This window comes from Tympanuchus pallidicinctus, unplaced genomic scaffold, assembly GCF_026119805.1.
Source record: "Tympanuchus pallidicinctus isolate F22 unplaced genomic scaffold, pur_lepc_1.0 scaffold7, whole genome shotgun sequence".
Lineage (NCBI taxonomy): Eukaryota > Metazoa > Chordata > Aves > Galliformes > Phasianidae > Tympanuchus > Tympanuchus pallidicinctus.
In genome coordinates this window covers 18,420,440-18,433,061 of record NW_026294791.1, presented here as the reverse complement: position 1 = coordinate 18,433,061, position 12,622 = coordinate 18,420,440, and the positions used below count along the sequence as shown (strand labels likewise).

The window sequence follows — 12,622 nt, the reverse complement described above, 5'->3', positions numbered from 1 at the left end:
ATATTAATTAATGCTAGCTTTAGAAAAAAGATGACTGATTAGAGAAAATGTCATTTTTCTTTTACATATTGTTTGCAAATGAAAATATGTTGCTTATAAGATGTACAAAACTGACCCCTGAAATCCCATGGTATTTTATCTTTATGTTGTGGATAGTTTTTGTTCAACACTTTCTTTGATTTAAAGAGCAAAATGAAAGAGAGAGAGAATCCCTATTTGTTTTCCTGGTTTCCTCTTATGTATCTTGGTGAACATGAATTAAGAGATACTTTACTTATTGTAGTATAAAATGTTCTTGTATTAAGTCTCATGTTTACCTCTCATATGTTAATAGATAGAGGAATATAGATTTATTCTGCTTCTTGGGCAAGAACAGGCTAATTGTACAATAGTACAATTGTAATGAGATAGATCCAAAGCGCAAAATTATGTCCTTAATGAGAACAGTTCTGCTTAAGAGCGTAATCTGACTAAGAATTGGCTCAGAGCTCTAGCGTTTACTGTACTATATGGGGAAACTCATAGTCCTGCAGCTAATGGAATTAGAAAACTGTCAAATTAGAATCTGGCCTTTATTTTAATTGCACTATATTTTAATGACTCTGGATGTTGATTAACTTCTTAATATATATTTTTAAGATCATGGTAGTTCATCTCTGGAATAACCATCTCATATTAGCAATATCTTAACTTTGATTCACTTCAAAACTATCCTTTCAAGAGATTTTTGTAACAGAATAAAGCAATTCTTTTTCCACAAATAGTTTTGTACATCTCAGATATAGCATCCTTATATGCATGCCTATAAGTTGATTGCTTGGTTTGACACTTTGCATAATCGAAGTTGGAAGCTACAAGCAATGTTGAACTTTGAGAAATGTTAAAATTAATCTGAGTTTTGCAGGTGGGACTTGACTCAGCGAAAAATATGTTTAAAATGACATGACAGACACATCTCTAGATTTGGAACGATAAATTAACTGCAAATCATGAAAAGAGAAACATTTAGCTTGGAATTGAGATTTGTAGATGCAAGATAGCGAAGGTGGCTGGGCTTAGCAAAAGTGATGCTTGCACTGTCTACACACTGTTATTGTACACAAGCCTGAACTTTTTCACTGATTGTTACAATACATGTGTTAGCTCTGAATTTATTTGCTGTTTACTAGTGTGTATGTGTACATTCATGAATACCTATGTGTGAAACCAAGCAGAGAAACTTAGCTATATTTGGCAGTAATGTAACATTAAGCAAGCATTACACATAACGTACTGGGTATATTGAATTCAGAGGTTTTGGAAATTAAAAGAAAATAAAGTATGAAAGCATTATTTCTTTGTACTATGTATACAAAGATCTTTTAATTACTCTGAAAGACTGGAGTTCCATTCCTTCAGACTCTAATTAAAAGACAATGTGCTGTAGTTCTACTGTTCCTTCTTCTTTTTGGCAAGTCATCATTGTGGTTGAGCATATGCCTATATTGCTTTACTAACATTAACTCACATATTCCTCCTATTCCCAAATCTTTGCTACTGGTATGAATAGCAAAACCCTGTTGAAGAAGTATTTGCTGAAGAATACATAACTGGAGAGGATTATGATAAAAAAACTGAGGAAACTGAATATGGAAGCAGAGGAGTAGACCTCAGTGAATCTGATCTTCTGGTAGATGGAGATTTAGGCGAATATGATTTTTATGAATATAAAGAATATGAAGAGAAACCGACTGATTCTACTAATGAGGAGTTTGGTCCAGGTGTTCCTGCAGAGACTGATATCACAGAAACAAGCGTAAGTTGTTTGAAGGCATAATGCAGATTAATTTAACTTAGCAATGCTTTTATAGTTACATATTCTCATAACTCTGAAAAGCCCAATACAGACCTCATTGTACATATAAGGTGTATTCACACTTTTTATAGTCTGTGGATCAAACTTGTCCACTTGTTTTAGTAACCCTGAGGTTGTTTGGTTTTTTTATTATATGCAGGTTATTTTGTCACTTCTGAGGAAGGGAGTAAGGGAGGGATTGAAGTTGGGAGGGAAATAGAAGAGAGAAGAGATTTGGAATGTCAAGAATAAATGATAAAAATGAACACGGATTTTTAAATCACTCTAAACTAGAGCTAAAGCTGGAAAGAATGTAAGTTTTAAAACAGGTGCAAGAACTAAAAAATATCAGCATTGTTACATGATTACATTAACAAGTTGAATTGTGCGCAAGTCCTTAGTATAATATGGCCTCTACTACTTTCCAAGGATAAAAACAAATGAGTCAAAAGCTAGAGTTCTGAACTCATTTATGAAAATAAGTTCAATATGAAAATTAGTCAACAGTGACATTTTTATGACCTTGCAGGAGTGATTTAAAAGCTCAGTATGTCTAAAGGAAGATAGGATGACATGGTGGGTCCTGTGAATCATGCTCTTTTTTTTAGAGTTTTTTAGAGTTCTGTGTTTTAGAGTTCTGCGTTTCCCTCTGACTTAAACATAGGTTTAAAGGAAGGCTTTAATTTTCCCTTGGTTGTGCCAGGATCCTCATTTACCAGTTTACCAGACTGTAGAATCTGCATAGAAAACTAACATGACTGAGACGAGAAGCAGGACTTAGTTCCAACTTGAAGAATTTTCTTAGCTCAGTATTTATTCTGTCCTCACAAACTTGAAATTTCAGTTTACAAAGAATTCAAGAAATAAAAGCAAATGCTGTGAGATTGCTTTTCTCTGCCAATCTTGAAATCCATGCTTCTGTATTTCATTTATCACTCCTTTCTAAACTCAGTTGAGGTCATTGTATTTTTTTAATGATCTTTATCTTGCAATGAGATACAAGCTTACTTTTCTCCTTCTAGTACAGATGGGAACACTGTGTTAGAATGACACAGAAAAGGTCAGATTATCTGCAAAGGAAAGAGCCCATAAGGCACCATTTGCATTAAGCAAATGGCTGTGTAGACTCTATTCCCTGGTATAAATTTCACCTTAAAATGCCTTGCTCCAAAACTAAAGGATTCAGGAAGCTTGAATTGGAAACTGGCCTGTAGCCTGTGCCAGCTTTATTAATGCTTTCACCTGCTGAATTAGAGTATCATATAATTTTCTTTTGACATCTGGATGTATTTAAAGCAAATTAAGTTCTAACTTTGTTCAAAAAGGCAAAGTGAAAAGTACTGAGTACCTGGAAACTTTCAAGAAAGGGGCAATTACAATATGTGCTCCGTGTCCTTTTTTTACAGTGTGTGAATATAATCAAGCATAATTATCTGATCATTTAGTACTTGAGTTATATTGTACAGTGTGCAGAACTATCGTACAGTGAAATTTGTAATTTCATAAATCAGTATGAAATGCACAAGCAATGGATATATACCTCTGGTTTTCCTTTCCAAAATAACTCATATTAAAATACTGTAGCATTATCTTCAGAGTCATTTGATATGTTCAAATCCCCAGCTTCTTTAGTGTAAACATGGAACCATTTTACAGAAAGCAAAAAATTCTCATTTGACAAGCATGGGATTTAATTTCTAGTTTGCAGTTGATATATTGCCAATCGAGAGAGGTAGTTCTGAAGAAAAACATAAATTTCATAGATTGAATAAAAATATTTCTTCCTTCACTGTTTGAATTCTGCCATTAGCATGTGTTACGGACCTGTTGTTTTAGGTCATGCTGTTCTCAGTCTTGAACCTAAAAGTTTCCACAGAGCTGACAGTAAAATAATTTTGCAGTTATGCTAGTTTGTTTTGTTAGTGCCATAATTGGCTATACATTAAACACTATTTAATGTTTGCAGTGCCATTTAATTTTTCTCCCACTTAAGCCATGTAATCACAGATTCAGACTAACTTTCGTTCATTAGATGACTAAAGAATGGAATGAAATACTTGAAGAGTACTGTCCATATAGGGACGGGGAATCTCTAATTGCTTACCTCAGAAGACCGTGAAAATAGTTGCTAATTGCCGAGAATAATTTCATTCAAATATGGAAAGAAACAACTCTGTGACATGCACACAGAAATCTTAAATTCCAAAGTCCTAATGCTAACCATGGTATGCAAACTATTGAATCCCATTGGAACACTAATTTTATTTCTACAAATTGATGATATCCAGTGATTTTCAAATGTTTGTGCAATTTTTGCATTAAACATTTTTGATTGATGTGTGTACCTGTGATATATTTTTCATAGCACAGTACAGTTCCAGCTTTAGCTTTCAGTTACCAGTTGTTGCAGTTCTTTATTGTGCCAGCTCCTTAGGCCTTCTACTTATATTCATTCTGGGGGCTGTTTTTACTGGTCAGGTGACTCAACATGGGGCTTATGGAGAAAAAGGACAAAAGGGAGAACCAGCTGTGATTGAACCTGTAAGTACAGACGTGGGTGAGTTTTTCTTTAGCACTATATAACTTGCACACTGTTGATAAATCGTTTTCAAACTACGTCATTCATGATACAATGACAGTAACCTTATCCATGATCTCTGAAACAATCACCTGCAGTGTGGACTGTGTAAAGGTGGCAAAAGACAGTAGCCTGTTCAGCCTTCTCCTTCTGTTTCACAAGAGACTAACCACATACCACTTAAAACAAGGAGAATCTTCTTGTCTAGGAAAAAACAGAGCATAGATCTGCTCTTCAGGGCAATTAGTGTAACTGCTGCCTGGACAAACGTGCAGCGATATCTTTCAACCTCCAGCTCAGGTAACACTGTAAGTACAGGTTTCAGCATGGGCTGGGAAGTCCACCTAAGAGCCTAAATAAATGCTTGGATGTTTAACCCATGCTTGTGCAATCAAACTGCTGAAGGTATAATTAAATACTTGTTTCAAAGGTCATAACTTGGTCATAATTACAGTAAAGGAGCACAAGCCTACATATTTCTTCTCATCTTTAAGTAGTGTGGTAATTTGGCTTTTGTAGCAGGATGTTATACTACTGGGCGATGGTTATAAAATAAAATATACCTGGATTTTAAAAAGATTGTATGAAAATGTTCTATTTTTTTAATATGTGCCAGGAGTTTAGTGCTGGTGTGGTTCATTCTTTAGGAATTTTCAAGGACTGCTTTCAAATATCTATGTGACTCAAGTAGAATTTAAAGTTTGGTCTGTTTTCTCTTTCATAGCAAATGAAGAACAGAATATTAAGGGGAAGAAATATCTAAAGTTGAAGCATGATGAAATACTATTATGTGTCATCATTACATAAACCTCAGACTCTGGATTCCGTGATCGAAGAACTCCTTTTGATTCTATATTGCTATCATAGGATTAGCATTTGTTTCAGTTGCCATTCACCAGAGATAGAGGAATACAGTAATGAATAAGCTGTATGCTAAGGCTGACTTGTCAGTCATAATCCGTGAAGAAGCTCACTATGCATTATCTCATAAAATGCATAGGTTTTTAGAGTTTGCAAGAGATAGTTCAATTCCATAATACTGGAGAGGTACCCATTGCCCCTCTCCAACATTTTTGGAGTTCACTACAGCTAGCTTCCTCTCTTGCCCAGTCTTCCTTCCTGTGGAAAGCCAGGTGTAGGCGGAGGTCATCTGTTCCTGGGTCTTAGTGTGACCTGGAAATCAGACTGGCATCTACACTCTGAAAACTTATTATGAGGTGCTATAGGAGCCTGAGTCTAAAAATAACTGGAGTTATTCACAATGACAATAACAATATATTAAAAATAAAATGTTATTGTGAAACTAGCCCTACAAGATCCCTGTAGCCTAAAAGTCTTTCTAATTTTTAAGTAAAAGAACAATTCAGATTCTAATTCTAGTAAATGACGTATGAAGATCTCAACGTAATCCCTAAAAAAGAAATCAAAATAGGTTTAAAACATCTTACAGCAGCTGAATTTAAAGTGCATTGCTTTTGTTTATTTTTTTTTTTTTTAGTTAAAAACTTGTAGGACAAAAAAGACATCCCACAAACTTTTTCAACAAAATTCTATATTATTATACTATGCGGACAGAATATCCTAAGAAAAGTTTGTCATAAAACTAAGAAATATTAGTTTTAATAGTTCAGCTAGAAAAATTGTTATATCTTTGTCCAAGATGTGACCAGTTAGTATCTTTTTTCCTCTCCACAACAGGGTATGCTCATTGAAGGACCGCCAGGACCAAGAGGACCTGCTGTATGTAGATTAATTACGATTTCTTTTTATTGCCATTGTGTTTCGATATTCCTGAGTTAAAACAAAATTAATCTTGTCACAGTTCACAGGGGATGTATTGAAGTTAGTATTTTAAGAAGGAAGTAAATAAGGGTCATTTCCAGCATTTTCAGTGAGAGCATGCTGCAAGTTGAGTGCATGTGAAAATCAAATACTTACAAGTATTAACTAGAAATCTTCATAAGAAAAAAAAAAAAAAAGTTATGCACTAATATATGCAATTTTCTCAAAATAAGTATTCAATGTAACTTTCAAAAAAAAAATTCAAAAGCATTCTGCGAGTCATCATTCAACATAATAATTTGTCATTCATTTTCCATAGGGTCTTACAGGTCCCCCAGGTTTACAAGGCCCTGTTGGTCCTCCAGGTGACCCTGGTGAAAGGGTAAGTCAACATACAGATTATCCTGGTATTCGTGGTATGTCTTGCATTAATTATACAAGAGCAAGTGTGTTAGATCCTGATCTGAAAAACAGCTTAAGAAAATTCAAGGGAACTGATTAACTCAGCTGAGTACATCAACTGAAAAACTGGATAAATATTTAATTAATGGTAGAAATATCTTCTATATGAAAGTGGAAAAGAATAAAGTTCCAGTTTGCCTGTATGTCTGTGTACATTTTAATGTAAATAATTTTAAAATAGAAAAAAGCAGTAGGTTAAAATATCTTGTTTGCATCTTGAAAAAATCAATATGAACTCAGCCATAAAATATAGAGAAGCAGAGAAAAACAAGGTCATTATTATACAGAATTTGTGAATTAAAAGTGCTAAGAAGATGCATTTGCCTCAATAAATAGATAATAGCAACAACAACATTTCACCTCGATAATAAACCAGCATACACTCTTATTTCACATTAACTGTATTTTGATTAGTAGATTAGTAGATTAACTGTATTTTGGAATCTGATTTATTTTGGAATCTAAACTGATAAAATTGGAATTTTAACACATTAAAATGGAATAAATCCATATAATACTCAGGTTTTAACCTAACTGCTCACTACGTTGCTTATAAGAAAATTCTTGAATAAACACATCAAGTTCCTGCCATGGAGTAGACTTCATTTCTTGTATTAAAAAAGATGCATTATACAAAGAGATAAATGTAGGAATTAGTTACCAAACCCACTGGAACAATGTAGATGTTTGCAACTAGATTCTGCTTTCAGATTCAATCCCAGTGAAGTAATGTGCCTGACTTCAATATATGTGTAGGCACATATGGTTATTTTCTTATAAAACAATCAGTGTACACGAATAAAGGCTGTAGCTCTTTCTATAACTATTCTGACTAGTTTTCATCTTAGGTTAAAAAGCTAGAAAAGTAACATTGCCTCTCCAGGAAAGGAACACAGTTTAAATAAAAAATGTCTGTGGTTCTTCAGCTGTTGTAATAAATATTCTGTCATCCTAATCCTAATATTGGGTATAAGATAATTGTGAAATGAATGAACATACCCTTCTGTAGAAGGCCACTTATGCACAAGTCTCACCTGTATTCACTGCATGAATTAATTTCACTCACATAAATGCTGCCATGGGAGAAAAAAGTGAAAAAAGAACCCTCAAATTCACTTGGTAACACAAAGACTCATAATCATATGGCATAAAGTTGCTACAGGTCAAAGTGAAGGTTCTTTGAGTGCCTTGTGGATGCATTTAACAGTTTTTTAACTTTAACTCTGAAACGCCCAGATATATAATGCTTCTTTCTAATTATGACAACATCATGTTATTCAATACTTTTTAATTGGCAATAATTTTCTATTTACAGCCTACCTACAGTATGCCATTAATAGGGATTTGTTCTATGATGTTCCAGACTTTTTTGGAGAAAGAGCTAAAAATAACAGATTATTGATCTTAATTCCCTGAGAGGAAAAAAGACCACATTTTTTAGTATCATCTTTCCCATTGTTTTCTTCAACTCTTGAGTGCGAAAAGGAATCACTTAAGTCAGTTTGATGTTTGTTGATCTGTCATTGCAACCCTGCAGAGTCATTCTTGTGAATGTATACTTTTTTTCTCAAACATGCAGTATGCAAATGAGCACTCATAACACAGGTCCTTCATGTCCTTGACAGCTTCATTTAGTAAAACTGCAGCCTGCAAACTGCTGGGACAAAAGATGCAATTCGATAATCAGTTGTCACAACAGAGGTGTAAATCAGCATAGCACTGCCTGTTGGCAACCATATGAATTGTGTACACACTGGTATATTTTTTCAACTGCAGATTATACAAAAAATGTAGCTCTTTTTAAATGGGCACAGAAGAAGGAATTCATGAAAATGCATTCCAAGTCATAACTGTAGGACTTATGTAGCCATTCAAAATTAAACATACTCAAAATTTTTTAAAGAAAATCAGCAGTGTTAGTTTTCTATGTATCAGATAAAATAAACACTAGAACACCTCAAGTCAGCCTAACCTATGAAATCTAGGTTCTTCTCACATCATTTTCAAACAATTTGTGTGATAATTAGAGAGAGTATCTTTCTTCCTTATTGCTGAATGTTTTCCCCAAGCCTGCTTCTTTAGCTACCACAATAACATTCCCAGAGTGCCTCATTATGAATACAAGCTTAAGGGATTCAAACGGTTTTCCATAAATAACTGTCCTTTTACTCTCATCCCTTTTTCTGTCATCCCTGTATTCTCCCAGGGTCCACCTGGTCGTCCTGGTCTCCCTGGTGCTGATGGTTTAGCAGGTCCCCCAGGTACCATGTTAATGCTACCGGTAAGTTGCGTTGTGGTTCAGACTCCAAAAAGATAGTGTTTCAATAAATGTAAAGGTACTTACTTTTTCATCTGATTTTGTCTTTGGAATGAGATGATACAGTTTCTCATATGGTTTAATCATTTGGAGGTCTTTGTTTATTTGTTTGTTTTTCTTTTCAGACAATAGGCATTAGCTGCTGCATGGCTGCCTGATTAGAACCTACATGACTGTATTGCATTTGCTAAAATGGTTCTTACTTTTTCAACGGTAGCTGTTATCTGATACATATTTCCCAAACAAGGAATTTGCTGTTCCACAAAGGCCAACGTGTGCTTTCCAATCTCCTTCACTTGGAGAGTTTTAAACATTCTTTGCCTAAAATTGTACTTCACTGTCCTCTTTGAAAAGTCAGAGCATCCTTTGAATAGAAATAGCTGCACATAGCCAGCTCTTCTCCCACTGGAATTTAAGCAAAACACCATCTGTTTTAGCAGGTGGAGGGACAAGCTCAGAGCCCTCAAAAGTGTCTTGCAGCTTTTTAGTATGAGATGCATTGTGCATGGAAGTTATTATTCCAGAGTGTGTATAGTTGAAAGATTTGATGAGTAATAACATACCAGAGTAATAATAAAGCAATTGTGAAAGAAAGGGCAATATTTTCTGTGAGATTATCTTTGTAAAAAGGGTCAGAGCTGTAGTTACATCAGTTCTGTTCCAAGAGGCAAGACTCCATCAGTATCAATGAGGAAAGGATGATTTAAATTTTATTTTTTATTTAAGAAACAATCAAGGAAAGATTATCAAAGAAAGGTAGTGTTTTTTATCTCATGCTTGCGCTAGTGTTTTGTTATCACAGCTGGCTGTATAACGCAAATATTTAGTGCCCAATAATTAATTGGTGAAAAAATGCCACTTGTGTATTATTCCCAAATCATTCTTCCAACTGTAATTGCCGTGCCAGAAGAGGTTGATTCACCACTTTGTTCCATTAAAAGTAGTAAGTGTGGACTAATACTATACCTATCAGTCAATTTTTAAAATATCACAAGCCTTTGTTTAAGACATTAATCACTCTGAGCTCAAGTAGTTTTCCAAGTTCAAAGAGAGGTTTCTCAGGAAGAATTTCTTAATTGGCTTCAGTTGTTCTGAATTCTGTCCTAGTAGTTTAACCAACATCCAGACTTCTTTACCATTTTCATTTACCATCTTATTTTCAGGACATCATATTGTTTCTGAGTCTGTGGCTCAAGTTAATCTTTGCTAACTATTTGAAATACACTACTATTCTACTGATTTTCTAAACATTCAGTGGAGAAAGTGGTATCCTCCAGGTCTAGTTCCAGCTGCAACGAGGTGATATAGTTTTTTCTAAAAATCAGGTGCTGTTTAAATAGTTAATCATACAAAATGAGGATAGATGTTTTGAAGTCTAAAATGTCACTTTTATTTTTAGCAGATTTCCAAGTTAATGAGCATTTCTTGGGAGTTTTATTACTCTAGACAGTGTTGCTCTCATCTCTTTTATAGTCATAATTCTCATTCCTAATTGCTTATTCTCCCTCAGCCACTTACAAGCTCCACTGAGAGCTGCTATCCTTTTATTACAGATGACCTGCTGACCAGCTCGAGACCCAAAGTGTAAAGGAGTAAATCTGGCAGTAGCTACACTAACTTTTCTCAGAGATACATTCTGAGTCCTAAAGGGCATGTAGAGAGGCCTTTGTGAGGCTCTTCGCTATCATGTGTGGGGCTTGAATTCATAAAAATAGGTTCACTCTTTCAATGGATGCAAGATAACTAATTGCTTGGAACAATATTTTGAAAGTAGTGTTGATTCTGCATTATGCAGATGCCTACAGAGCCATCTGGCTTCCTTTCAAATGGCAGCAAGCTCGATAGTTCTCTTCCTTTCTCATATGAGAAGAGTCAGGTACTTATTTGCAGGGGCTTAAAGCAAGTAAGTTTTCCATAACTTTTCCAAAGAAAGTCTTTCATTCTGATCTTATTATGATTGCAGAAGAAAAACTTCAGTTGCCATGCCAACTCTGGGCATAGGTAAACCATACAAACAGACTGCTGTGAACAGTGGAAGATTCACTGCCCTGACATCCACTGTGCTCATGTCATACCTTTGGAAAACCATGCTACTTGTTGCAACTCAGTGTCCCTCCAAAACTGCAAAGCTTCTAGCTTCATGAAACCAGCAGTTTCATGAACAATAACAGATCATGAGTGCAGAGTATTCGTTAGCTTATTTTGAAATTGTCAGAAATTACACAAAACTGTTTCCTCTTAGATACCAAATGTCTTTTTCACATTGAATTCTGCCTTAAGTTAAATTTAATTTTTATGTATATATCTAAAAATGCACTAAAAGTTAATTAACTTTGATACGTTTTAATTTTTAAGAAATACATTAAAGAATATATTTTCACTTAAGCAATTAGATTTGTTCTTCAGATCTAAAATCTTACTCTTAATACATATACTGGATCCAGTGGCTCAACTCCCCAGTTCAGCAATCTACTGAAGTTAATGGAATGAACTAAATACTGAGACTCAGTGTCTTCAGAGTGGTTTACATGGTTGCAGTGAATAATAAGTGTGGTTTTCATTTTATAAATTCTGAATTCCATTTCTTGTTTTGATACCTGTAGTTCCGCTTTGGTGGAGATGGTGAGAAGGGTCCAACGATTTCAGCTCAGGAAGCTCAAGCACAAGCTATTCTTCAGCAAGCAAGGGTGAGCTCAAGGAGCCTGCAAATAGAACTTCCACAAGAGTATAATTCCAAATGAATTTCCATTTTATGACATTCAGAGTGTGAAGTAAACAGCTGTAAGCATCATTTCATGACAGTAGACATCGTTATGACAGAATACACTCACTACTGAGTGAATGATGGGGTCTGTTTGCTGATGTATTGACATTGTCTTAAAACAAAATCTGTATGCTGGGCTGGCAGCTTTTTCTTGGCACCTGATGCCTTGTTCTGTTTGTTTTCTCAGATTGCAATGAGAGGTCCACCTGGTCCCATGGGACTCACTGGAAGACCAGGTCCTGTGGTATGTAAGCAAAACAGAGACATGAATCTAAGAGCACTCCAATAAAAGTTCATTGATCTCACTCTGGCACTGCCTGCACCTCTGTACATGTTCTTATTTTATTTGAAAAGAAAGTGCTATAATAAGGTCACAGTTTTTATTGTTATTTGAAGATTACAATGCAGCCTGAACACTAAATGAGTTTTTAATGTAGATTTTGGAATGTTTGAACACTGGTGGACTTAGGCTACAAAGCAGTCTTACATAAATAACTACATATGCCTCTATAGTCAGTAATCTCTGTGACAATATTTACAAAGTTTCTGGTAGCAAATATGAAACACTACAGAAGAATATACTAAAGTAAGACTGTGCAGAATGGCTGTGACTATTTAAGCTGAATCTGGAAATTCTTAAGATACATTATGTAGGCAATCAAAAATAACATTGATTACTAAAATAATTGTTGCATTTTTTTTACTTAAGACCTGAATTTGGCCTGTACTGCTAATACTGAATGATCTGGGAAATGACCCTGTGGGATATTTTGAAAGCTTGTATGTATTAAGAAGTCTATACACAGAACACAAACAACAGTTTTTCTAAGGACATGTAAAACAGCTTTTTGGTTACAAACAGACTTGCTACTGTAATGCCTACAG

The 12,622-nt window shown here is 34.8% G+C and overlaps 1 protein-coding gene across 3 annotated transcripts in view; it reads left to right on the top strand.

Annotated features, from left to right (window-relative positions):
* COL11A1 (collagen type XI alpha 1 chain) overlaps nt 1-12,622 on the top strand; it is a 133,585-nt gene that overhangs the window by 44,215 nt on the left and 76,748 nt on the right. For all 3 annotated transcript variants that reach the window (XM_052666497.1, XM_052666495.1, XM_052666496.1), the window contains exons 8-14: nt 1,550-1,795; nt 4,313-4,375; nt 6,111-6,152; nt 6,514-6,576; nt 8,863-8,937; nt 11,577-11,660; nt 11,925-11,981. In XM_052666497.1, coding sequence (XP_052522457.1) covers nt 1,550-1,795; nt 4,313-4,375; nt 6,111-6,152; nt 6,514-6,576; nt 8,863-8,937; nt 11,577-11,660; nt 11,925-11,981 — 630 coding nt within the window. The remainder of the gene's footprint in view (nt 1-1,549; nt 1,796-4,312; nt 4,376-6,110; nt 6,153-6,513; nt 6,577-8,862; nt 8,938-11,576; nt 11,661-11,924; nt 11,982-12,622) is intronic.